General features: G+C 42.5%; 1 protein-coding gene across 12 annotated transcripts in view; it reads right to left on the bottom strand.

The window, feature by feature from the left end:
* The window catches only part of NCAM1 (neural cell adhesion molecule 1), a 230,002-nt gene that overhangs the window by 42,806 nt on the left and 160,670 nt on the right, over positions 1-26,526 (bottom strand). For 3 of the 12 annotated variants that reach the window (XM_083588383.1, XM_083588387.1, XM_083588380.1), the window contains exons 9-16: positions 19,582-19,611; positions 15,082-15,232; positions 14,103-14,287; positions 12,891-12,987; positions 12,206-12,376; positions 10,276-10,407; positions 8,381-8,395; positions 3,483-3,524 (exon numbers count right to left, since the gene is read on the bottom strand). In XM_083588383.1, coding sequence (XP_083444509.1) covers positions 3,483-3,524; positions 8,381-8,395; positions 10,276-10,407; positions 12,206-12,376; positions 12,891-12,987; positions 14,103-14,287; positions 15,082-15,232; positions 19,582-19,611 — 823 coding nt within the window. The remainder of the gene's footprint in view (positions 1-3,482; positions 3,525-8,380; positions 8,396-10,275; positions 10,408-12,205; positions 12,377-12,890; positions 12,988-14,102; positions 14,288-15,081; positions 15,233-19,581; positions 19,612-26,526) is intronic. The other 9 variants (XM_083588384.1, XM_083588390.1, XM_083588381.1 and 6 more) reach the window with 4 other exon arrangements.

The raw sequence follows: 26,526 nt of genomic DNA, 5'->3' as shown, positions 1-26,526 counted from the left end.
GATGAACTACCATCAACACATGACACCAGTATGGAAAGACCATTCCAAAATCCGGGCCTGATAATGTCAAGAATGTTGAGATTGTTAACTCAGGCAGATCAGGCAATCTGGGGAGCCAGTAGGGAGCTTGCTGACATAGTTCTCAAGTTTCAACCGACCAGCATCTCATGTGGGGTGACAGGTGAGATGAAATACCCTTTAAAAAAAGAAGTTTACTAAACTATTGTTTTATTTTTTAATTCTTTATGCTTGAGCCACTCAAGCACAGAAGCTCTGCAGTGACTTTATAAGGTAAAAAGGTAAAGGACCCCATGACGGTTAAGTCCAGTCAAAGGCTTTATACTGTAAATACAAGCACTTCATTCATTCATTCATTCATTCATTCATTACAATGACCCAGAAATAAATGAATCAATTTCCTTTTCTCCCCCCCCCCTTTTTCCTTTTAGGGATCTGCATTCTTGCCTTCCTGCCCAAACTTTGTTAAATCTCATATTTCTTTATATTCACAATAATGACTTTGCAGATACCTACATATAATAAATATATATGACATTTAATATTTTACCACATAGAAAAACTATTGTATTACTCCATAAGTAAGTTAAATTTATACTACAGAAATTCAATAAGCAGGTTCAATTTATCTTAAAGTTCTTTTCTTTCTTTTCTGACTTCTTTCACTCTAATCAATTCCAGAAGTCTATACATTGTTGTTACCCTTCCACGTTTTTGTTAACCATTCTTTCACTGTTGGTGGTGACTTTCACCCATAAATTTGTTCAACAAGCATGCAAGCAGTTACTAATAGGTTCCAAATTAACTTTTTTTACAAAAAAAGTTTAATTGTGGATCTAAATACCCTTTTTCATACCTTTGGGCTCACACAGTGGTAAATGTGAAGATATAAGATCACTGACTGAACAAAGATTTAGGGCTTTTCCGCACTTCCTCTTGTCTCTAGAAAGCTTGGGTCTGAGAGGTATTCTGCTTGCCCTGTGCTTTCCAGGCATGAGTCCAAGCAGTTTTTTGTTTGTCCCACCACTTTCACCAGGAAAACCTGCTGTTTATAACTGAATTGGAACAAAAGTCATTGGGCAGAAAAACTGATTTACGTTTGTTCTGATTCAGCAGTAAACATTAGCGGGTCAAGCAGAACTGTGGACAAGCCTTGAGTTTGAAGACTTATTACCCCTCTCCACTCCACTCCAAATAAAGAAATCATTCCTGGAAGAAGACCGTCTTTGTCTTTAGTCCAACACCATTTTGTTTGGACAGGAATGGCAAAAAGTTAGTTTTTTAGCATCTTAAAATAAATTACTGATGTTGAAAATTGTCCTAAGTCCCTTTTGAAATGAGGGCAGTAAGAAAATGAAGTCTTGTGAATACATGTTTGTCCAGTGCGTGCCTAATGAAATATATCATAGTAGTAATGGGGGAGTAATTCAGTTTCATGTACATTTTAATGGATACCTGTACTCAATTCACACATCCCCAAACTATATGCAAACAGAAACGTAGCTATCCTGCAAAATTTGCCCTTCTCTGATTTTTGGGATGCAGTTACCAATCCCAAAATGTGTATGCAAGGCGAAAGTGCACATAAAAATACATATGTTGGTGAAAATAATGTGCGGAAATGCATATGAGAAGAAATTGCTTGCAAAAATATGTATATTGGTAGAAATATGCACTAAAATGCTGATGAATTTTCATTGGGATTTATAACCAACCAACTAATGTGGAAAGTTGTACTTAAGACTAGAAAAATGAGAATGGCCACTGGTCAAGAATGTTGGAACCTGGAGTTCAATGATGTCTGAGCAACGGGTTCTGTATCCCTGTGTTAAAAAAGGTATGTTGATTTTTGTTCAGTAAAGCTTTAAGATGGTGCTCATTTGTGGATAGGCACACTTGTCCTGATCTAAACCCCAAATCAATGCATTTTAAAGACTGGTGTGGCATGTCAAGCGGCCTCCCTCTCGCCTCTTCTTTCCTAACATGTAAAGACCACCTCCTTACAGCTGCAGAACTGGAACTTTCCCTGCTTCCCACTGGGAAGGAGAAACCTATATTCACAAGACTCAAGTGTTTAAGCTATTCTGGGGAAAATACAAAGCAAAAAAACTCTATAGAAGGCCATGGCTTCTTTACAATATGAAGCCCCACCTGCTCTGAAGGCAGTGGGGCAACTGGGGTTCTGTGCAGAGTTCCCTGGAAGAGTAGGCTCTTACTAAATCTGTTCTGTGGGAGATGACAAGGTATTCCACACAGTAATATGGCACCATGACATAAAACTCTGGTGAGATGACTATGCCCCACCCCCTCTTCAAGCCATGAAAAAAAAAAACTGTGCAGATGTTAAACATTCTAATTTTGGGACACGTGGATAAACTGTAAGCAAACCCACTGTGTCTGCAAAGACACCCAGCGGCAAATTGTGTGTTAACTGGAACCGAAATCAAGCTCAGAATTATGCAGTTAGTCATGCTCACCTCAAAGATGTCACAAGGCAGAGGTTTTTAACAGGTGTACATTTTATCAAATGCAACCACTTCATCCCTTTGAGTCCAAAGGATGTATTTGCTGTAGATGTTTAAATAATTTAGAGGAACCACATTCCATGCCACGTCCTGTTTTCCTGCAACTCCCTCTGAGGAATGCTAATTTACAAACCACGGAATGCAACTTCCAGCAAGAAACTGGAATTGTATTTGAATCTCCTTCAGTGGCCATTTTCATATATTGGTCATGATGCGTTTTGAGGCTTAGTAGGATATGAGAAGGGCAAAATCCAAGAAAAGAACTTGCTGTTTCCAAGCAACTGTTAAGAAGTTATCCTGCGTTAATAAAGAATAGATAATAGCCAGGCTATATCCAATGTCAATACTGAATGTTCTTCCATTGGGACCTGCCAGTAGACTGGGGCAGTTTTTAATTGAGGTTTCCATGTCATCAAATAGAGAGAAATTTTGGATAATCACACACAAGGTCACAGCTGTAGGCTTCAGGGGCTCGGAGAAGCATCAGATCTTGTTGGGCATTTTATTTCCTTTTTGAAGGCTTCTCAAATTTACCCTGCTCTGTTTTAATTAAGCCTAATATAGTTTTTCACCTCTAGAATGAGGGAGCAAGATCAACAGGATGTTAAGAAAGAGGGAGTTAAAGGGGAAGCCCATCTAAATATTCAGATAAAATAGGTGTTAATTCCCGACAACGTTAAACACATAGATGGCATAACACCAGCGTATCTCCACTCTGCAACACAATCTGGGGGAAGGGGACTGTGCAGGGATGAGGGTGCCAGGTCTTTTCTTACTCACATCCATTCATGCTGGAGTGTGCCCATCACATAGTAGGGCAGGGCATATTAATGGCTCCTGGCCGTGCACTCTATCGCACACCATACTGTTTTGTAAACGTGTCTGAGGGGTGTGGGCGAGAGAAGGGAAAGAGGGGAGGAAAGCCTTTCTGCTACTCACGGGCTGGCTCTGTGTTTTCAGATTCAGTAGGATGCTGGGTTGCTATGGAAACACGAAGGATAGATCGGACATGTAAAGGTGAAGCCTGGTGTGAAGATAAATTATGAAGGAAAATAAAAAGGCGGGGAAGGGGGGAAAGAGAGCCTGAGGACAAAAAGGCAAGGGCTGAAGAACATTTACGCCAAGGATTTATAAAATAAGGAGAGCCATTGGGCTGAGGAGATCCCGGAAGTTCCCTGGGTGATCTTGGGGCAGTTCCTCTCCTTCAGACGAACCTATCTCAGGGTCAAACTAGACATTACTTTAATTTCATAGTTCAGATGTCTAGAGTTCCCTCAGAGGATAGCTGTGAGGATAAAACAGAAAGGAAAGTTGGGGGAGAAGCGAACAAGGTCCTGAACTCCATGGAAGGGGGGGAATGTAATAAATAAACAATATTGAGAAAATGTTGATTGAATACTCCAATAGCTTTGCACTCTTCAGAGGTGGGAATTCCTCATCTGCCTCTTTGGAATAGCAGGAGTCACATCAGCTCCATTCCAGAGGTTGGAGGGAACTCCTTAGGCCAACCCAAATTTGGCTGTAGTATGAAGCCTTCAGAAAACAAACATGCAAAGACTGTTGCAAGTCTACAGAAATTTGGTGTGTGTGTGTGTCTGCAACAGAATACTGTGGTGTAGAGATGAAAGCTCCAGTTTGGACTTCCAGTAACTCCATTTCATCTCCCTGCTGCCCCACTCTAACAGTCAGGTCAGTATTTTGTGCCCACAAAGTATACTCAGTTGTCTCTGTGTTTTGTACAGAGTGGGTGGGTTCCTGAGGGTTCCCCCCTCAATATTCTTTTTTACGTGTGTGTGTGTGTGTGTGTGTGTGTGCTGTGGTGGTGTCCATTTTGGCCGTTGCCCAATACTCTCTTCCAAACACAACACCTGCTCATTTATGGCCATCACTGCATAACATTACTGCAGGTTAAGAAACCCATAAAGTACTTTTTAATGCCTCACTTATTGAGAACATTTATAGCGCTGAAGAGAGCTGTGGGATGGCAAAAAAAAAAGAGGCTCTCATTCCACGGAAATCAGTCACCTCTATAATATCAGAACTACCTGATTGTGTAGATGTTCCCATTGCAGAGCTTTGTCTGTCCCATCCCAGGGTTGCTCTGTCCTCTGACAATCAGAAGAGTACCAGGCAAGCTTAAGAGCAAGAACTGTGGGTTTTTGTTACAGCTGGACTTGCTGACAGGGGAGAAATGGGTGAGCAGAGTCATTACGAGACTGAGTTGGAAGGCTCCTGATGCAAGGCTCATCTGACTCAGCAAAGATGTCATTGGCAAATGCTCACTGCCTGCCGGTAGTACGCAATGGCAATGCCAGTCTACTTCACAGGGTTGGTGTAAGGAGTGCTAATATATGCAAAAGGAGTGCAACTCAAGGTGCTCCTAAACCTAACACGTCCCACCCCCCATCCATCGTATTTTTCGCTCTATAAGACGCACCAGACCATAAGACGCACCTAGTTTTTGGAGGAGGAAAACAAGAAAAAAAAATATTCTGAATCTCAGAAGCCAGAACAACAAGAGAGATCGCTGTGCAGCAAAAGCGAAAAACCCTTACGTTTTAGGAGGGAAAAAGTGAGTCTTATAGAGCAAAAAATACGGTAATTTTTGAAGAAGTGGGCATGGTTCACAGGCCAATATTAGCCCACCAAGGGATCCAATTTGGGCCACAAGGCTTTTTCCTACAAACCCCACTCACCTGCCCATCAACTGAAGTTACTGATTACGTCAGCTGATGTGTAGTAGGACAGGGTTTAATTGGTTGTGTGATCCAGTTCCCAGGCAGAATGATTTAATCGCCATTCATCAGCTAAACAGAGATTAAAGCCCTGTGCAGAAGCACCCTTTGAAGCAGCTTCTGCATGTGGGCTACTTCAAAAAGGCTTTCGCAAGGGATTTAAGATAGCTGCTGCACCCCTGTTTGAGCCTCTGGATGCTCAAATGGGAATAAAGGTCTGTCTTAAAGCCTTTTGCAAGTGTACCCCTCCCCCTTTAAGTCTCCAATCCTGAAGGCTTAAGAGGGACAGACAGACTTGTAAAAGACTTTGTGAGCATCCTCTCCATTCCCCATTTAAGCCTCCAAGATAGGGGACTTAAAGAGGGAAGGAGGAAACTCACAAAGCCTTTAGCAAACTCCTCCTTCTCCCTTTAAGTCCCCAATCTCAGAGGCTTAAAAGTGTGTGGAGACTTGCAAAGCGCAAGTGATTTTGGCAGGTGGGGCAGCCCCTCCTCCTGTCAAATCTAGCCTGTGAGACACAACTTCTATGGGTATGGCCCAAGCAGACAAAAGGGTTCACCAGTCATGGAGCAGAACAGTTCATCATTCACACTGATGTAGTGTGTTGCTATCTGGGGACCTTGCAGTGACGGAACATATTTTCTTTCTCACTCTATCTTAATAAAATCCTCAGCAACATTTAAGAAACAACATTCCTGCAATTAAATTCAAAAGGTTATCAGCTCAATCACAATTTAGTAAAGAAATATCCATGCCATCATCTCTCCACCATTCCTTATGCTCTTTCTCAACCGCAATCAGCGGCTCTGTAATGAAGCAGACTGCTTCACAGTTTCCATCTGGAATTGTTTTGACAGCAAGCTTCCCCCCCTTCCCCTTTTAAGCCCAGGTAGGGGAGTGTGTGTGTGTGTGATTAATATTGAAGCCAAAATTGTTGCAATTGCAGCCTTGTGATTCTGTGAGCCAGCTACAAAACACTCTCATTTTCTCACAACCGCACCCCTTGACATCACAACTTGCACAAATGCCCCGGAGCCTCCATGAAATACTGCCCTCCAGTCCCAGCTCTTGTGCTAATGCTGACTTCCAATTATTGGCTGTAACTTCTTCGCAATGCTCAGTCAGCTGCAAGGGAGTTGCTATCGATCCATTATTTTCAGACATGGCTGCACTGGACAGCAACTTTAATGCTCACCACCAGCCTGAGAGCAAAGTGCCTTTAACACTCCCCCCTTTAACCCTCAGTTATTTATCTGACCACCCTTTGGGAGGGATACAGCTTGAACCCCACAAGAACTGGATGTCCATAAACCAGCCACGTAAGATTGGCTACCACCAGAGGTACAATATGTGGCTATTATCCATGAAAGCTAAATGGAACTTTTATATATATAAGGGCAATGTACTGAACGCACAATGGAAAAAGGATGTTGCCCGATTTGTAAGCACCTGGCTGGTCCGTTTGGGAAAGTGAACTGACCCCAATGTATGGGTGTCCATGTTTCTTCGGATTTTGAAGGGGCAGAGGGTGAATTCTTTTGGGACTAAACTTAACAGTGGAGTGACAGCAACAGTACAATTTCATTTTAGGGCAGCTTGGCGCAACTTGGTGCCCTCTAGATATTTTAGACTCATTAGAGTCCAGGCCAGGGCTGTTTGCTCTTTTCCAATTTTCATTTCCAACATTTATCCACAAATCTAAACTAACATGAAAGAGACAATTAAGGAGAGTCTGGCTCTGCTAACCTTCCCTGTTTACCCATGAGCTACTTCTGCTCTTCATTCTCCTTCTGCTGGACTCTAAAGCCCCTTTAATTATAAAACAGAGGCTGGTAAAGTGCAAGATCCCTCACTCCTTAACTGTACTGTGTACAGGTGAAACTCGGAAAATTAGAATATTGTGGAAAAGTTCATTTATTTCAGTAATTCAACTTAAAAGGTGAAACTAATATATGAGATAGACTCATGACATGCAAAGCGAGATATGTCAAGCCTTTATTTGTGCTTCATTATGTTCAGGGTCAATGTAGCCGTCTACCAGGAGATTTTGGAGCACTTCATGCTTCCTTCTGCAGATGAGCTTTATGGGGATGCTGACTTCATTTTCCAATAGGACTTTGGCACCTGCCCACACTGCCAAAGGTACCAAAACCTGGTTCAGTGCCCATGGGATTACTGTGCTTGATTGCCAAGAGAAAGATGAGAGACATGAGACCGAGCAATGCAGAAGAGCTGAAGGCTGCTACTGAAGCATCCTGGTCTTCCATAACACCTCAGCAGTGCCACAGACTGATAGCATCCATGCCACGCCACATTGAGGCAGTAATTGATGCAAAAGGGGCCCAAACCAAGTACTGAGTACATATACATGCTTCTACTTCTCAGAGGTCCAATATTGCTCTCTTTGCAGTCATTGTTTTGCTGATTTCATTTAATATTCTAATTTTCTGAGATTGTTAATTTGGGGTTTTCATCAGCTGCACGCCATGATCATCACAATTATAACAAATAAAGGCTTGACATATCTCACTTTGCATGTCATGAGTCTATCTCATATATTAGTTTCACCTTTTAAGTTGAATTACTGAAATAAATGAACTTTTCCACGATATTCTAATTTTCCGAGTTTCACCTGTATGCTAAGGGTTTTTAAAAAGCTTTTTCTTTTGGAATATCGACCTCCTACAAGTGAGTTTGTCACCTGGTATCAAAGCAAGCAAACCATTGGAGACAGCCTGGAATCTTCAACATTGCCTACCCCAGGTGTGTGTGTGTGAAACAACAACATCACAAGTGAAATAGGCACACATGCAGATACGAACAACACTGCATGCTTTGGAGATGGGAAAGAAGGAGGCATCAACCTCTTGACCAACTTCTACAAACGGCAGTGTTAACTGGAAAAATACAACAGCTACTCTAGCATCAGTGTTATTAGGAGATGCAAGAGTTTTATCAGCTACTTTGTTTCTAAGCACAAGAAGGAAGGTTAAAAAAAACTAGAAAAGAAAAGAAGAGAGAAGTGCTAAGTTAAAAAGGGCTAGTTCTACATCCAATGTTAGGGTAAGAGCACTCCAGGAGAAGGAATTCAGAAGCACTTACGTGGCGGTGGAGTGCCTGCGGTTTCCCCATGGTTGGAACACAGATGAAAAGAAAAGACAGACACAGACCCCAAAAAAAGAAAAGATGTAACAGAGATGAAAATAAAGGAGGCGATAGAACAAGGCACTGGAAATTTAAAACAAGCGAGCGTTCCTTGCATTAGGGTCACATTTTCCAGGTAGGCAGGTTAAGATTATCAGAGAAGAGTAAAAACTGGGCAGCTACAGAAGCACAAGAGGGGAATTGTGTTCATATATCTGTGCACTGGATAGTTTGTGGGGACAAGGAGCACAACTAGCTTCCAAGGTAGAGAGGGAGGAATTGGCGGAGTGGGAGAGTCGCTGTAACCTCTGGTCTTTGCTGCAAGGCCTGGACGTAGCAGGAGGAGCACTGAGCTGAACAGGCATAGGAAAGGAGGTGTGGGTTTGTTGCTGATCATTTCCAGGCACACGCGAAGAACACTGCTTACAAAAAATTGGGAAAGGGATATAAGGAAGCCCATCCAAACATGAGCAAGCTGGCTACGTAGAGGCTTGAGTGAAACTGGGAGCGGAAAAGTGCTTAGATCTGGGGCAACCACATATATATAAAGCCCATTTTGTTCCATATCATGTTGCATTTAATCTGTTTAATTTTTATTAAAAGTCTGAAAACAGCTCAGCTTCCTCCACTTGCCACTCCAAAGAAGGAAGGAACTGGAAAATGGGAAAACTCAGTAGGACAGACATACAGGTCCATCCTCACTCAGAAGAGTGGCAAAATCCAGAGCAATAACTTGCAGTCAGCTTTCGCTTGTTCACTCTGAATCCTGCCCACATCCCGCAAAGCATATGGTGCACAAATGATGTGGAACTGTAAAATAGGAGCCACAGTGGAACATGCATGCTCAAAAGCATGTACACAGCTCTGTGGCAACCTGATTCTTGAGTTTAACTCTTCCAGTTAGATGGAAGTTTTAAGGTGTGCTCCAACAATATTTTTCTGTCTCTCACAATTCAATGAGGCAGAGTATATAATAAGAGTCAAGACTGGCCAAAAGATATAGTGGTTCATAGAGCACAGGGTTAATTTACAGATCATGCTGCTATAAGCAGCAGTGATGCCTGCTCTATTGGTTGGCTTCAAAATGGAATTAAGACAAATCCAAGAAAGTTGATAAGTCTTTTAATGGTTACTAGCCAGGATGCTAACACCAGGGTTGGAAACAGTGTGTCTCTCAGTAGCAGTTGCCAATGGACAACAGAAGCAGGCCACTGCTATCCTTCTAGCCCTGTTTGCTGGTTTCTCATTGGGGCATTTGTTTGTCCACTGAAATGGATTGAGGCATGTGTGGGTGGGTGATGACAACAAAGTGTTGGCCCAGGCAAAGTAAAAGGATTGTCAGTTTGGCTCAAAACTCAACCAATGCTTCGTAACAGAGGAAGTTCAGATAAAAAACAAACAAAAAAACCCTTCTACCCTTTCTCCACCCTTCTACCAGCTGTGCCAGAAAAAAGCTGGTTCATTTCTCTGTCCCTTACCCACAAGATTATTATGACATGTGCCAAGCTACAATAAAGGAGTGAGGGCTAGTTAAAAAAAGAGAAGCCACACTATCCCCCTAAACAATCAAACCCCTTATTTCCATAACCAGTCGCTGGGAGCGCAGCTTGGTGGGAGGAAGAACAAAAACAGAAAAGACCATTGGAAGACAGAAAATAACAGAAGTGGGTCGATGTATCAACCTGGTGAAATCAGAGAAATCTGGACAGATGTTTTGGGAAAGATCAGAATGAGACCTGCAAGAGGAACAGGAGCCATCCATGCATGGAAGGGAGGCTGCAAAGAGGCAGGGAGAGAAAATGAAGGACATTTGCAAAAAGCAAGGAAGAACAGAAAAGCAGGGAGTTACTTACGAACTGGCTGTGTCTTGAACTCGGAGGGAGAACTGATTTCGCCTGCGCCTTTGCCATTGATGGCAGTCAGTCGGATGGCATACCTTGTCTCTGGCTTCAAGCCCATCACAGTGAACACACCCTCCATGTTGGCTATTCCGGAAAAGAGAGGAAACAACCGGAGGGATGTTTTAATCTATAACAGAAAACTGTTCATTTCACAATCAACAACCTTGGGTGTGCAGGACCTGGAGAGAGAAGAGCATGGGAGGAATGGTGGGTGGAGAGGGGACCTGCCATCCTCACCTCAACAAAGTAGAGCATCCATTGCTTTTTTGATGATACAATTAATATGCAAGCTTTAGACTAACAAAGATCTCTCTGATCACCCATGGAAGGGTTGCTAATTTTTCACCCCTAAATAGGGCTTCTTAATAAATTTACAATTCAGAAGTTGGAAAACTCAAGAGTTGTTACCCGATGTTAAGCTTCCTCTATACAAAAACACACAGAGATGAAATTCTACTCTATCAAAGATAGATCCTCTTGTGGCCTTGCTCTTTCTCCATGTCATCCACAGAGTCCAAAACTAATGGTTTCTTCATGGTCAGTCAATAGATAAAGGGCCAATCCACACCTGATGGCAAAATCCTGACTTTCATGTTCAGTGGGTCCACTGTGTTCTTCCTATTTTTGCCCTGGAACTCTTTCCCAAAACCCCATGTTTATTTGTCCACTTTTGGGTTGCACTTAGTCAGATTTTTCTGAGTTTATCCGCCTTGCTCTGCCCACTGTGCTTATCAGAACTCAGAGCAGCAGGACACACTAGGCTTTTGGGACTCAATGCTCCTTCCTCCTTCCCTGTTGTTAAGAGGGGTTGCTAAGGGCGCTCTGTGCTTCCGGACTCATTGGTCCTTCTTTGTCCCCCTCCCTTCTATGCAGACACCTTTTATACGATCAGAACAGAAATATGAGTGGTTTTTGTTTGTTTTTTGCATAACAGGGTCATTTGGAAAATGAGGGGGAAATCCTGGGTCGCAGTCAGGCAATAACCAGAAGCATGCAGTTCAACAGTGGAAAAACTCCTAATGAAAAACTGACCAGATTGAGGGAGGGGGCATGGAAAGAAAGGGAGGAGGTGAAAGAAGGCTGCCTCTGCCTGCAAATTTGTGGAAATTTCGAAGAAACTTATTCACAAGCCCTTGCAAAATCAGTTTTTCAAGTGGGCCAAGTCTCCCTTCAGAATTTCCGCGCATCAGTTAAGATAAGATTTTTGCAAGAAACCTATGGCACAGCTGTGGAGCAGCATTAAAAGTTCTTGGGTATGGGGAAATCAATCTGTGCACAAGTCGATTAAAATATGGATCAAGCAAAGGTATTGCTATGAATTTGTGGGGTGCAAGACACCCTAAATTCCTGGGTCCAATAAAAGTTGGACTTAATCCATGTTTGCGAGTTAGGCTGTGACAAACACTGAACCCCTGGATTGTGTTAACAAGTCAGGCCAGCCTGGTGACTGCTAGCTGAATGTGGGTTGTTAGGGGGACAAAGACCAGTGATGACCCAATCAAGAAAGCCACCAGGAAGGCAAAGAGCGTGGCACTCCTCCAGCTGTGAGTCAGTGGGCAAAGACAAAAGATGGGTTTAGGGTTTTAGTTTGGATGCTGTAGGCCAGAAGGGACTAGTTTCACCAGGTTAGTGGTGATAAGGAAGAAGGAAGGTGAAGAACACTATGTGGGCTGACTGGAACAGACTTTAACAAAGAGAAAGAGAACATGGCTGTTGTTTTCTGTTTTTAAACCCACGCCTGCTGCATCCATGGGAGAAAGCAAAAGACCCTCTTGGAATGTGAATGCTCTCCATCTAAACTCAGGTTATACATATGTGTAAATAAACCATATATCGCAAAGACATCACAGTCTCTGCTGGTTGGCAGTACTCAACACCCTACCTTCCTTAGCATCGTACATCCTGGAGTGCCAGTCTTCCTCTCCCCGCGCTCGCCACTCTGCCTTGTACCGGAGGATGGGAACTCCGCCGGTAGCCTCAGGTTCATCAAATTCCACTTGGGCTGTGCTTGAGTAGGGTTCCACTCTCTCAATGGAAGGTGCAGATGGTGTATCTGAGACAAGGAGGAAGGTGGAACAGACTAATGAGGCCAGATAGGGCAGGCTCAGGGCAAACTTGTACACATAAAAAAAACTTTGCAGTATATGCACAGTATATTTTGTGTGGTGGTGACCCCATTCCTCCCTCTCCCCTCAAAATGCATCTGAGCATTATTGGGAAAAGAAAATAGTAGCATCTTTCACCCCTTGAACACTGTTTGCACCTTACTCATCTCTGACACCTTTTACCCCAAAGTTTGGGCTGAACTGCCAAAGGTTTTGTGCAGTCCTAGAAGAAACTCTACATGGGAATCACTGTAGTAGCCATAGCTTAGGGGCTAAGGTCTTTCAAACTGTTCAGGATAGCATCTTTGAGAGTTGTGGATGCTCTACCAAGAAATTTGTTTGTGGTCAATAGGAAACCAGTGAGCAAGCTCATAAGGCAGCACAGTTTCATTCAGAAAAAATGGGGGAGAGGAAAGTTTCTAGACCTCATATGTACCTGTGAGCGGCACTTGGATGACTCACCTGCTTGTACAAGGATGAACTCTGAGGACTCCTGACCAATCCGGTTGACTGCTGTGCAGTTGTAGTTTCCAAAATCATTTTCCGAGTCTGGTGTCACCTGCAAAGGGGAAATTGATCAGGAGGGTTAGAGCACCTTCCCTACTCGGAAAGAATAAAGAATTTGGAGTTTTTTATTTCTAATAAAAAAAATCAACTATTACAAATTACAATTACAAATTAATGAGGGAGGATTTGGTATTCAGAATCCAGAGCTATTATCATGCTTACTTATTGTCAAGCATTAAATACTGGAAGCCAACAATTGTGTTAATTTTCTGATTTATTTTCTGATAATTTTCTGGTATTAGAACAATTGGTTAAATCTTTTAAAACAAAAAAAAAGTGATGACTTTTTATAGATATTTCTCAATAAATCAGTTTGATATGCAGATGTTAAGAAATGAAGAGAATATAGAATTGGAGGGTCCTGTATTGCTGAGACAATGGGAGAGTGTTATAACCTCTATAACAAAGGTGTCAATGGACCTTAAATTATGACATGCAATGGAAAATAATATTTAGAATTTATTGGACTCCACTATGTTTGCACAGAAAAGGACTAAGACAGCATTTTGTTGGAAATGTAATAAGGGGAATACTACTTTAAAGCACATGGTTTTATAACAGCCTAAACTTACTAAGTTTTGGGAGAAAGTAGTGAATTATATAAATACGTGCGGGAGGGAAAGCTAATTTTTTCAGAGGATAATAGTGTTTTGAACTACATACCTACTATATGGAATTTGACAAAAGGGCAACATAAATCAATTCACTGTGCCCTTACTATGTGTTGCCAAAAGACTGATATTGCTGCACTGGAAAGACAAATGTATGGCTTGAAGACCAGGACTGAAGACCTGACTACACTTGCCACTTATGAGTGGATTGCTTATAGACGTAGACTTTGCATGGACAAGTATAATGGAATTTGGAAAATATAGAAGATTAAAAAGTGTATTAGAAATAACCTGACCACTGGCCATGCTGGATGGGATAGGAGCTGCAGCCACAGGCCGCCACCCACTGGCTGTATGCTCAACTCCTTTCACCCTTAAGGAGAAACAGATGTGGTCAAACCAAACACCCACCCTCTGTGATGAAGAGGAGATTCTACATCCCCATGAATATGTATGTGCCCCAGGTTCCTCCTTAGCAGGGAACTGTATGTCTCACCTCTAGGTAACTGGCAGTTGGAGTGTTGTAGATCCTAATGTTGCTATAGTTGGAGCTTGGCAGCAGCTGCCCATCTCGGAACCAGGAGATGACAGCGCTTGGGTACGCAAACACCTCACAGGTGATGTTCACCTGGTTGCCTTCCCAAGTGTAAACAGCAACAGGGCCCTGTAGCTTCGGGGCATCTGAAAAAAGGAGAAAGCAGTATTTGGAAAAGTCATTAGCAAGAGAGAGTAAAGAGCCCCTCTCTAGAGGTGCTGCAACATTTTCTTCTCATACCTTCCCAAGTGCTAATAGCTACCCTTCTGCTCAACACCCTGGAAAGATAACCAGTTTACAATTCTAGTTTCAATAGTCTGCTCCTTGTGATGCCTTGGGACAGATTTGGTGCAGCCACTTCTCCTTGGAAAGGGTCTGCAGGCATGGCAGATAATATAAACTTTGCGGCCCTATGGGTGGCTGCAGACAACTGAGTCTTTGTCCAGCAAGTGTTGCTTTCTGAGGCTGGCTGTTGAGGGTAATCATATGGGTTTAGAAATTCTAAAGGGATCTAAGAAGCCAGAAGTCCTTTGCTGCTAAAGACTGAGAACATAAGAGCAGAGGCCCTTCTGGCCTAGAATTCTGTGTCCAATGGTAGCCAGCTAGAAGCTTCTTAAAGCTCAGAGGGGTTAATGAAGGCAACAGCTCCCCTTTACTGTTTGTGACCAGTTGTGTTATTCAGAGCTATACTGCATCTGAATGTGACATTCTCACGCAGCTACAGTAACTTCTCACTCCACCACTATGACCCTCTTCCATGATTATGACCCCTGCTTGCTACACCCAGAAAGCCATGCCCACCACTACCTCCCTAAAATTCTTCCCTCCTCCACACATAAACATTCTGTGGGTTTGGACCCCTGGGGAGAAGTGGGGGCAGTGGGAAAAGGCAGAACCTGTACAACGGGAGTGGGAGTGATGGTGAAATGTGCCCACTTACACTGGACTTCCAGGTGCATGGCTTGGGAATCTTGCCCTATGGTGTTGCTGGCTATGCAGATGTACTCCCCAGCATCCGTGTACTGAATGTCTTTCAGCGTCAGAGAAGATACCCGCGCATGGCTGCGCACCACAATGCGCCCATCCAGGGTCTGGCAGGAAAAGGAGAGAAGAGTTCAGAAGATATGGAAGATATGAGCAGATGACGGTGCATTCAGAGAGCAGGGAATGCTTGGAAATCAGGCTGGGCTTTGCTGGGCATCATTTACCCTATGTCCATCATTCAGACATGGAATGGGGGAAGCAGTGGCCCTCCAAAAGTTGATGGACTCCAACTCACATTATCATTGACCACTGGTCATTCTGGCTTGGGCTTATGGGAGATGTAGCCCTCAAATATCTTGAGGACCACATGCTCCTCACTTCTGGCTGAGACACTAAGAGGCTGCCACCTGCATTCTGCTCTCTGGAGGTCATGATGCTTTCCTTGCTGTCTGACCTATGAAGTTGAACTGAGCCAACAAAAACCTGCTTAACAACACTGCTTTGTTTTCAGGGTGCAAAGTTGCGCTCCTGCCATGTGAAGGTAGGAGCAAAACAGACCCACTGTGCTGACATCCTGGTCCAATTTAATTTCTAATTAATATCTTCAACGGCTGTTCACAGGCACGATGGATACCACTGTCTTGTCTTTCCAGCACTGAGCTGAAGTAGAGTGCAGGAAGACAGGGAAATGCTCCTGTGTTGCCCAGGCAAATGTCCGGAAAATGGCAGCACCCATCAGAGCTGCAACCAACAGACTCACGCTCCACCAAGAAAAATAGCTGTAAACTTGGCTTTCAGACAACCCTACAAATGTCATGCTTTGGTTCAGTCTTAGCAATGACAAAAATATTAGCAATGAAGGGGAATGAGGTCATTTTGGAGAGCAATTGGACTGGACTCTGTGCTATGCAGCCAGTAACTTAGTAGCTGGCTTCCAGACTTTCACACTGTCCTGGTTGCTGCAGCTGAGCCTGGCTTAACTGCAGCTGCAGACAGGTCTTGAAATTCCAGTGGTGACATGTCAGATTCCTCTCCCAATGAGGCTGATGCCATTTTGAAGGAGCTCCTTCCTGGATCCAATTCTCTAGGCTAGAATCTTGTTTCTGGTATCAGCCTGCTAGAGGTCCCTGGGGAGGACATGAAAGAAACAGGCGAAGACTGTGGTTTGACCTTGCAATCGGTTCACAGAGGTAGACCGCCCTGAATGTGGAGGCTAAATATAAATATCATAGATAATGGCAATTGATAATATTTGTCCTCAAAACTGTTTTGATGCAGTTGCTCTTTTCTTTTTCACATGTGGGAAAGGCGGCTATTGCATCGTGGCTGGTGAAGCTTGGATAAAGAGAGGGGTTTTTCCCACCCCTCCCCACCCATTCCCCTTAATGCAAATGCACAAAAAGAAATAAAACAAGCACACAACCCACACCCCAAAAACATCCCCACCTAACCAAATACTCCCAAGAGAAAAATTCCTGTAGATTAACAAAGGAATAGCAAGATGTTTCTACAAAAGGAAAACAAAGGTGGTGTCTACTAGAAAGCTGCCTATCAATGAAAAAGCGATTCTTCCAAATTGGGGCAGTGAGATTATTAATATACTCCATTCAGGGTGAAAATGCATCAAGAGGCTGTCAGCTGGTCCCTGTTCTTTCATCTGCAGCCGAATCAACATTCCATAATATGCACATCAAAAGTGGCACTTGTGGCCTGATTAGGCTCCAGCCAGCTACAAAGGGAACACACACTCAACTGAATGCCCAGTTTTATCATCAGTTGTCATGGCAACAGAGGCACAAGGAAGATGATCCAGGAAGTCCTATTTGGGTATATGTTCCTATGCCCTTGCAGCAGTGAACAACTTTACATCCCATGAAAATCAGCCAACATTGCTAAAGGTGTCACATCAAAGAACCACTTTGGTTAACAAAGCATATTAATGTCCAGGAGGGGCAGATCTAACAGGATTAATTCACACATGACAATTTATCACTTATATATAGAAAATCGGCACATTTCTGTCCAATGCACATGTACTGGAATTCTTCATTTGACAATAGTTTTCCATATGCATACATGGTGAAGAAGAAATTCTTGCATTTTGCAAACACCTCCTCCCTCACTTCAGTGTTTTACCCACTCCCAAATGCCACCCTCTTTGCTTCTGACATACTGCCTCTCTTCCCTTGAAAACAAATTCTGGATTGGGTCCAAACACCCCAAAACACAAAACAGGTCTTGGGTTGGGAAAAGGAATGCATTTTCAAGGTATTTCATCTCTCTCCCCAAAAAGTGATTTTGCTGTACCTTCAATTCTTTTGACAAACAAATAAATATTGTATCCTAACAGATAGATAGAATTATGCTAGGAAGTATGGGGCTAAAGGACTTTAAAAGGTTACAAGCAATAGCACCCCCCATACAAATACACGATGGCAGTTTTACCAGCTCAATTTCCCCCGCAAAATACTCTGAGGAAAAACAAGCTGGATTCACCTTGTGGAATAAGCAAATGAATACATTCTTAGAGAACTGGAGTTTATGAGCACCACCTCTCAGTAGTAAAACAGCACATGCAGCACGGAGGATATTAAATTATATACAAATGGATGTAGAAAGATGGTGGGCTGACTTGAGTTCTTACCATCTTTTTCTGTTTACTAGGAACCCTGCAATCCACCAACATGTTTCACATTTTATAAAAGCAAAACTGTCTAGATTCAGTTTATCGTAAGACTTAAGGATTATGACCAAACTGGGCATGAATGCATCTTATTTTCCAAAAGGAAGTCACTGCATGGGGCTGTGGTGCTTTGCCGTCATGCAAATTTCTTCTTCCTATGGCTAACCATCAGTCTATGGCTAACCATGCACTGGGGAAATGGTTAAAGCCTCTCTGTTCAGCTCAAATTCATATCAGGCTCCCCCAAGACTTCTTCTGGCAAAACAGAAAGACATTGACTATGCCCTCATGCATTTCCAGCATCACACCTAGCTCAAGCCCTTGACGATCTGTGATCATCTTAATGCATTCTTACTTAAAAGAGGTTCTTATCAGGCTGAGATTCCACCTAATTCAGTATTCTTTCCAACAGACCCAGCACCTGGCACGCGAAGGTGGCTCATCTAGAAATTGGTCTAGCAGAAAAAGGATGATCTGCCTTCTGCCTGCGTTCAGAAGCAGATCACAGAAATGACCAAGAAATGACAGAAGCTCATCCTACAGAGTTCCCATCAGAGCAAGAATAACCCTTCTCATCTCCTGCCATAGATGCATACATAATGAAGAAATGGAAGAGAGGATGATTCAGCTAGCATCTCCAGCATGTTGTTGTGTTTTGGCTCTTAAGAGTTTGGAACTCTAAGCAGCAGCTAAAGAAATTATGAGAACCACAGCAGAACCCATAGTTTCTTGCAACAGACTTCTCAGACTGATTTCGCTATAAGCCGGGTCATGTTTACTAGTACGCAGTTCTGACGCATTTCAAGAAGTCTACCCCATCCAATTTATGCAATACACGTTTCATTTGCTCGGTACACAATCCCAGTTTAATGGAAGCTGTTGGTCAAAATCATCTTTGCTAAAGTAGGGTTACGATTTAAATTATCCCCTTCCCTTCCTGCTCCCAATTTCCCAATCACAAAATTTAGCATGAAGTCCAAACTTGATGGATGTGGGATGAATGCACGCGATCAATCCCTCTCTGTTGCACTGTGGCTGAAGTTGGTGATCCATATAATACAGATAGGAGCTCCAGTTCGACATCTAGGTCAGCCAATTACCCATCTCTAAATGTAGTCTATAGGACCATCTTCTGGAGAACACATAGACTTTGAGATAGGTAATTGCACTGCTTCTGAGATGGAATGTGATGCAAACATTTTAAAGTAGAGCAGAACGTGCCTAACTGAATGAGAATGAGCAAACAAGTGAATTTGAGCTGGGCTAAGTGGGCTGTGAGCACAAATCCTGAGATGAGGGGAATTACCAACTCACCCTCACCTTACTCCATGAGCCCATGGATGTCATGGATGAACAATGCTTTTAAGAACTTTGCTTTGGGAATTTGTGCCTAAAAGAGCTTTCAGCCTTCTAGGTCCAAAACGGAGAATATTGTTCATTGTTATTGAACATCACAGGTCCACTTTAATCCCACCAAAGCCCCATGGTGGAGGTCCTTGGTGATGTTTGTCCCATTCCAAAGACACTGTGCTTGCTCATCCAAAGATGCAGTAGGACAGAAAGAGGTTTCTAGAGCTACCAGAAGATAGCTTGAACTTATTATAGTAGATATATAGATAATCAACACCAATGCAGTTACATTATTAATACTAGATTTAGTTGGGTTGCTTACTGCTACAAGAAATTTGTTAATCCACAACATTTAAATACATATTTATACACATATATACACAAAGCTAGAGAAGATTGGCTATTTGTCTGGTAATCTTATACCTCTTGTTTCTCGGGCCGGGTCCATGAAGCCTGGAGAGAACAGATAGATAAAACACAACACACACAAAAAAAGAGCAGTAAATGTTTACAAATGTTGTTGCTTCCCCCGCTTCAGTTAATACGTTGTATGCATCACACTGCATTCCGTGCACATGCGAAACCAAATTTAAGAAGGGAGGTGAGGTGGGTGGGACAATGAAGGGCGAGGGGGATTACGGTGGGACCTCCATTCCCTGGTATTTGTTCCAAATCAGTAATTAAAGCAACAACAACAACCCCAAGTTTGATTGAGATTGATCAAGGGCTAAATTATCATTTGCAGACTCTGCTTCTGCTCAGCAGCAAAGCAACTTAATCTGCACATTTGGCTCTGTCACACCATTTTGCTGCAAGCAGCCCCCAATGGCAGCAATCCCAGCGACACCCCCACCCCTGCCCCACTGCAGCAGCTTTGCAATGCAAAGATATGGACAGAAATGCTTTCCTGGCACGGCATAAGCATATTACTCTGTGTCCACAAGCAGAGAACAGCTATTAAAGCGACACATTTTAAATGCTTTCTCATGCATGCATACAAGCATATTTTCTTTTTATGTTATATCGTATTATTATGATGCATGCTGTTAAAGAGGCAAGAATGCTCATATCAGAAAAAAGAAGCACAATTTGAAATCTATTGAAAACAAGAAAAGTAGAATCCAATTTAAACCTAGGGGTCAATTTCTCTACTACCTGAAACCCAAGGACGTTTTCCACCTATGCCCATTTTCCTGGTTTAATCTGCTGCAGTAAAAGGAGTCCATAATCACCTGGTAATAGAATCACACGACCAGGAAGATGCAAGACTTTGGGTGCAGTGAACACTGCGGATGTTTGGATGGCAGCAACAGACACAAAGGCCAATGGACACCAAACACAAATGGCATGTTCAGGGAGTGAGGATGAGCAATGAGGCACCTGTTTCCCAAATCATTCCCAGCAAGGTCAGCACCACCAGCTCTGACAATGACCACAGTTTCCGACATACTGCGTGCACACAAACCCTGCCTCAACAATTTCTGTCTCTGCTCTGACTCAGGAAGTGCTCAGATCCTTCACCAACCTGATGCCCTCCAGATGTTCTGGACAACAACTCACATCAGCTCCAGCCACCACAATTGTACTGATGTAGGAGAACCCACATCTGCCCTGAGGATTCTTCCCTCTGTAGAACGTCCCCGATCAATACAATGGGGGGACCCAATCTGCAACTCCAGGTGACAGCTACTCACATAAGAGACTTGCATGCAAATACGAGTGCTTGTACATGTGAAAGACTACATTACAAACAAGCCTAGTTACCCATCATATTCAGGAGCAATTCTTTAGCAATATTGCCCTGACTCCTCCTAAGCAGCAACCTGAAATCATTGACACTGCTGACGTTAATCTAAAGGAACTTTGTCCTTGTGCTGAGCCCCACTGGATGTTCTTCCCAAACAGAACCGGGAGAACCAAAACAGCAGGAGTAAGGACATTTCCTTCTTGCAACAAACATATGCACTACAAATACATAAGCCCCAAGTTCAATAAACTCCCTATAAGGATTTAGTTAAGTCAACTCTCAGTCTCAGTTTACCCCCATCTGCAACATGGGGAGAATAGTACTGACCCCAACTTACAAGGCATGTTAAGGAATACTAAAATAATAGATAAGGAGTACTTTTAGTTATTTAAAACACTATATAAATGCTAATTATTATTTATCATTATCATCGTTAAAGCTGCATTGAAGTGGGCAAAACTCCAGGCATTTCTAACAAAATCAATCCTTTTGAAGATCATATTCAAAAGCATGTACAAGCCATTTATTTTGGTGGAGGCACTACTAATTGGAGCTAGGGAATTTGGCACAAAAGAGACGATTGACTGATTGCCTTGACAATGATTTATATAGCATTACAACTAACCTTGACAAACTTGAATTATAAATCATGAGCTAAGAGGCAGTCAGGTGGGGGAAATTGACTGGAGGTTTTCTGGAGAAGAAAAAGATTATCCCCTGTACTCCAATTCCCGTCCTGACTTTATGGCATGGATGACCAACCTGATTGGACTCTAACCCAATTTCTCTAGCTATTGGCCATGCTAGCTGGGGCTGATGGGTCTTAAGAGTCTAAGAGCAGCCAGAGGCTCACAGGTTAGTCCCTCCTAAGTGTATGGGTTCTCGTTTTACTATGATACCAACTCACAAAGGTAAAATCTATCACAATGATAGGGAGGGGCCAGAGGTATATAATTTAGTTAATTTAGCTAATTCTCCAATAAGCAGAACCCCTATAAACCCTTTGCCAAGTGTGTTGGGAAGGCAGCTAATATGAAAAATGGGATCAATGTGTCTTTTCCATCTATTTAGTTTTTATTTTATTTTATTTATTTATTAAATTTGTACACCGACCTATACTTGTAGATCTCAGGGTGGTTCACAACATATAAAAAACAGAAAATACGTAATAAAAACAAGAACAAAGACAACCCAATAACCGCCCACCCTTCCACAACGCATTTTAAAAGGGCATTGGATGTCTATCAGTCAAAGGCCTGGTTAAAGAGGAACGTTTTTGCCTGGTGCCTAAAGGTGTACCTTATCTTTATTAATCATACATCTATAGTTTGGTCTGACAACTTAGGGCAAGAGGTTGGGGCAACACTGCTTAGAGCTGACTGTGACTAACTGGTACACAACTTGTTGAAATACTCATTTTATTTTTATTTTTTAAAGGCTGCTGGGCCAAACCTTCTTGAGGAGTTCCAGGTCCTCGGCCTAAGTTTCCAAAACAGAGGCAAATAAGTTTATGTGCATGAGGGGAAGGTAGATGGGAGAGGGTTACTTGGCTACCTCCACTCCCTTAAACTGTCTACCAGGTGTAACTCTTAACGTTACCACTGTGCACAATGCAAACCAAGCTCTATCAGCTTTGGCTGCTGGGGACAGTGGGCCTAAGAACGTTGGCAAGCAACCAGCCCTAAGGTTGTGTGTATTTCTTCTGTTTCACCAAGAGAAGCTGCATAACTGATAGCAGACATGGTGTTGCACATGAAGATTCCCACCACCACACAAGGCACCATTCCTGGCAGCACAACTGATCCATAGACAGCACTGTTCCTGTATCTAGATAACGCCTTGACTTGACTGCAACTAGATTATACTGTTTGCACAGTCAATGGGCACCTCTAAGCTTTTGCACAAATCCCATTCATTCACATAATCAACAGTTTTGAATAACAAACACCTGATCATCCATTCGACAACCTGGTAAACCTCGCAAGGATCTAGTCCAGTTTAATTCTCATGCAAGAGAAACTGGACTAACCCCAGGCTTCACTGGTTTGGACAACTGGAACTATGTCCTGCCATCTGCTGATTAATACAAATGCATACCATGCACTGGTATTTAGCTGTGACATTTGAGAGTTACTGTGATAAGAACTAAGCTGCCATGTGGAATCAGATCAAAAGACCCATTTAACCCAGCTTCCTGTGGTCAACAGGAACCGAGGGATGTTTCATGGAAATTCATGAGCCAGGAAAGGAAGTGATAATTCATCCTTACTGTTCAGTCCCCATCATCTGTTAGTCAGAAATGAACCACTGCTGGAAGATGGGAATTACAATTTTGGCTGCTGAACTAAACTAGACTTCCCCAACTGGTGCCCTTCAGATGTTGTTGGACTCCAACTCTCATCAACTCCAGCCAGAATTATGAAGGCTCAAAAATGAAGATAAAATTTGTAATTGCAAGCATCTGGAGGGTACCCAGTTGGGGAAGGATCTGCTAAATCAACTCCACTCCTCCTTTTATTATGGTGTGCTAACAATATTGAGCACTGATGGTTTAGGAGTCCCATTTGTTGCCATTTTGCTTCACCCCACACTTGCTTAGTTTGCTCCCATAGCACAGAACTAATAACAAAACCAAAGCATAAATGCCTGAAAATTAACTGGAATGTAATGGCAATATACAAAGAACAAGGAAACTCATCAGCAAGGCATCCAGCCCACACACCAGACAAAACAGCAGCAGCAGCAGCAGTAGCAACAACAGCAGCAGTAGCAGCTCTAAATTCTTCACATTTCTCCTCCCCCTGCCCATTCCAGTCTCCATTAGAAACTATCCAAAGGAGGATGAACCTTTATAGTTCCTTAGCATAGAGTGTTCAACGGCAGAAGTGAACGTTTCAAAAATATTTAGCAGTTTTACTCTGAGCTTCTTGAAGGGGAAATTCCTCAGGGAAAAATAACTCAGTCACCTCTCCCAGCTTTGCGCATTGTTTGGCTGATTTACAATGAATTCTCATGCTATATTTGAACACAGAAAATGCTGCCATTAGTAGCTGAACATAGGGAACTATAGATAGTGGATCAGTCTATTTCTGGTTTGCGCCTGTTTTCCATGTGTTCATTCATAAGTTTATTCTGTCTCATTTCAACATTAATCTACTTTCCCATTTTTTTTAACTAATCCAGATGATAATTTGCATTTAAGGATGTATTCGTATTTTAATATGTATTTTTACCATAAAACATACATTTAGATCAGCATTTTAGCTCAATATGCACACTTCTGAACATATTTAATCCTAAAATATGCTTTGAAAATATACTGTTGTACTTGATTTGGATTTGGTCTATCCATTTTTCTAAATAAACATGCCTTCCCAAGTGGCTCAAACAATCTATAGTATGGCTTCTTGCGTCATTTGAACCTGGACTGTGATTTGTTTGCCTTAACCAAACCGTAAACAGCAAGCCAAAAATAAACCGAGAAGTCAGATAGGAACTTGCGTGGCAGGAGAGAAGCCTGTTCACAATGAAAACATGGCTCAAGACAAACTGTAGCTTATCATGACATACAAAGCAGTTCAATGCCTCCAAACCATTCTGCTCTCTATGTACAGTATGTGTTTGGATCTGAATTCCCTACTTTTCTACACTGTCATAACTAATAAAAAAGGTTCAACACTTTTCTTTGACCTTAAATGCAATTACTGCTTGAATTTGTAGCTGCATAAGAACTGAGCAATGCTCTCCCTTTCTTTATTCACTTGCTGTTCACATGGGACTATTATGACGAGCAGCCAGCCCTGCGCAGCTTCTGGCCACATCCAATCCGAAGACATCATTTTATTTCAAAACTGCTAATTATTTTTGCCATCAAGAACAAAAAAATGGTTTCGATATGTGGTCGACGACAGTTAACAAGCGAGCACAAAGGCAGCCAGGGCTTTTGTGCCTGGAGTTACGTGCAGCGTGAAAGAGTAAAAGTGCAGGATATCAAGAGAAAAAAGAATGAACAGGCTCATTTGGGTCCACAGAATGTTTTTAGGCTACATATGCATCTCTCTCTTCCCTCACCCCCCAATTTCTCACAAGCAACTTCTACTTTTGGTAGTTGCTGTAATGGCTGTTGCACACTGGAATCGCAGCACCAATACCCGGCCCATCATCTAAGAGCAAAAGGATGGGTACAACTTTCCTTGCATGTTTGGCAGTCAGAAAGGAACAAAAACATGCACCTCCCAAGAGGCTACAGATCCAGCAAGCTCCTGGGAAGCAATGGAATTGATTATTTAGGTCTGCAAATAAATAATCATTTCTTCGTGTGTGGTTAAGAAATTGCCTCTGGGCAACCATGCAAGGAGAAGTAGATGGAGAATTGGTTCTGTTACCTGGGGCTAGAATCAATAACACATAGCTCCTCCACATGGTGTACCGTCGACAGTGGAAGGTCACCAGATACTAGAATGACTCTACCCACCCAGCCTGGTTTTTGGTTGTAGTTGACAGAAAGGGCTATAAAACCTCCCTATTAGCGCTAGGACCTGGCCTCAGAAATAAAAGCCTTTCCTGGCTCTAGACTTGGTCCCTAGCATGTACCCTTTGGCTCCTGGCTCTCTCTTGATGGCTTATCTCAGGCAAGTTCCATTCTTATGTAAAGCCATTGCAGGGTTGCAAATTACTAAGGCAGGTTTTTGTTTTTGCTAAGCTGACATAAATATGAATCCTACCTTAACATACAACAAGGGCAATGAAATTGTATGAGGCTAGTTTCACCCTGTTCTGCTACCTCTCAACAGGCCAATATATGTATTGCACACATCACAGGAGACTGCTGAACCCAGGCCCCAACTATCCATCATGTGTTTTTTGCAATGTATCATATCATTTGGATTCTTACAATCATATCAAGAGTCTCCATGTCAATGACAGATATTCTGATCTATGCTAATTGGACATGGGGGACCCAGAGGTAAGGGCTACAATGAGATCCATTGGCTTACTACAGTGGAATCAGGTTAGTTGTCAACAGCCGTTTATCCTCCAAAGGATGGGCATGACATTTTGGGAACATGCCTTGGTAAGAATAGCAGCCAAAGGTGTAAGCCAGGGAGTCCCCAATTCAAATTCCACCTCATCTGTCGACTCTCTTGGTAGCTATAGTTACGCTTTCCTTCGTCTTGAATCCTCCATTAGCAGTGTGGGAAAGGGAAGGGGGAATTCAATTTTGAATTTCATTAGTTTCCCATTTCTCCAGTTTTAAGTTCAGTTCATGACATTTCAGCATCAGTGTGCAATTCTGTTTGAAAAAAGTCTCATGACTGAATTTTATTGCCAATTTTTCCTACTACGTATATACCTTTCAGGATCCAATTTTACCTAATGTACACATTTTTGCAAGCAATCGTCTTTAGTATAATGCATTTTAAGGAACATTTTCTCCTAACATACACATTTTTTTGGCAGGGGAACGGCATTGCAAAATATATGAATTTCTAAAGATAGGTGCGTTTTGGTTCACATATTGCCTCAAAAATGGAAAGTTAGGTAAGTCCTTATTAAAATGAAATCCAAACCATGTCCCAACTCGCGTCCCTAGTGTGGGAAATCTAATCTTGGTGAACCCT

This window comes from Podarcis filfolensis (genome assembly GCF_964270895.1).
Source record: "Podarcis filfolensis genome assembly, chromosome: 15".
Lineage (NCBI taxonomy): Eukaryota > Metazoa > Chordata > Lepidosauria > Squamata > Lacertidae > Podarcis > Podarcis filfolensis.
The sequence above is the reverse complement of the archived record's forward strand: the minus strand, read 5'-3'. Positions and strand labels throughout refer to the sequence as shown.